This window comes from Emiliania huxleyi (assembly GCF_000372725.1).
Source record: "Emiliania huxleyi CCMP1516 unplaced genomic scaffold EMIHUscaffold_64, whole genome shotgun sequence".
Classification (NCBI taxonomy): domain Eukaryota; phylum Haptophyta; order Isochrysidales; family Noelaerhabdaceae; genus Emiliania; species Emiliania huxleyi.
The window spans coordinates 190,318-191,411 of NW_005197198.1; the positions used below are offsets into that span (position 1 = coordinate 190,318).

A 1,094-nucleotide genomic window follows, 5' to 3' on the forward strand; every position below is an offset into this window, starting at 1 on the left:
ACGAGCAATAGGTGCCGTGGGGGTCCGACCCAGACCGCGATGGCGCGCCGGCGTGCGACGCCGACGCCGGGGCTGTGGCGGCGGCGGGGCCAGCCTGAGCCTACTAACATATAGAGTCGGGCGCGCGTTGTGTCGCGGGGAGTCAGAGTGGCGCGGGCCGTGGATTGGCGGCCAGCTGGATCAGCTACCGCACCGCGCGGCGTCCCCATCGCATCACGACGAGGATATACGGCTTTATGCGTGCGGAGAGTCGCAATGGACTCGGTCCCGGTCAGACGTGAGTGTCGTGAGGGAGGGGAGGCGGGGGACACGGGAAGTCTGGGCAACGTAAACGTAGAAATAGACTATAGAGCCGTAAGGAAAGTGAGTGCCCCCAGAGAGGCCAGAGTGCAGAGACCTGTGAGCAGAGTCCAGAAAATCTCGCGATCCGAAAACCGCGCGCGCGCACAAACACACGTCACAGTTTGTACAGTGTACTACTGGAGTACACACACATATGCACATCCCACATCATGCACATGCTAGCGCATCTCTGCCAGTGGCGCCGATGGCGACGGCGCGAGGGAGCAGGCCCAGGCGCACATCGCTTCCAGGGAGGGGGGCGCGCTTCTCTCCACACCACATGCTAGGGGGGGGGTCCGACCCCCCCCCAGCACCTTCACCACATGCTAGGGGGGGGGGTCCCGACCCCCCCAGCGCCTCCACCACATGCTGGGGGGGGGTCATGGACCAGGACCCCCCAGAGACTCTTGGTCAGGCCCTCCGGGGCCTTAATTTTACACCTCATTTCGCAGCATTTTCTAGGGGAAAATCATCCCTTGGAGCCACATGAGCCTTGAGACTGGTCAAATTCTCCAAGATATTGGACTTTTCGCCACGATTTCTCAACTTTGGGGGAAAATCGGCTCTCTGGAGGCTATTCCTACCCCCCAACTGCTGGGGGGTGGCCACCACATGCCTTAGTGGGGGGGGGGTCCACCCCCCCCTAAGTTTTACCCAATTTTATGGGGGGGGGCCCTACCCTCCTAAGAAGGTCTTCTTATTGTCTACCTCGTTATAGGCGGACTTTCCTCCTTTAACTCTCGAAATGACAC

The 1,094-nt window shown here is 60.9% G+C and overlaps 1 protein-coding gene across 1 annotated transcript in view; it reads left to right on the top strand.

Annotated features, from left to right (window-relative positions):
* The window catches only part of EMIHUDRAFT_357995 (hypothetical protein), a 3,933-nt gene extending 3,111 nt beyond the window's left edge, over nt 1-822 (top strand). Inside the window, exons 9-10 of the mRNA XM_005763244.1 lie at nt 5-615; nt 648-822. Of these exons, the coding sequence (XP_005763301.1) occupies nt 5-11 (7 nt within the window). The 3' untranslated portion in view covers nt 12-615; nt 648-822. The remainder of the gene's footprint in view (nt 1-4; nt 616-647) is intronic.
* The last annotated feature ends 272 nt before the right edge of the window (nt 823-1,094 follow it).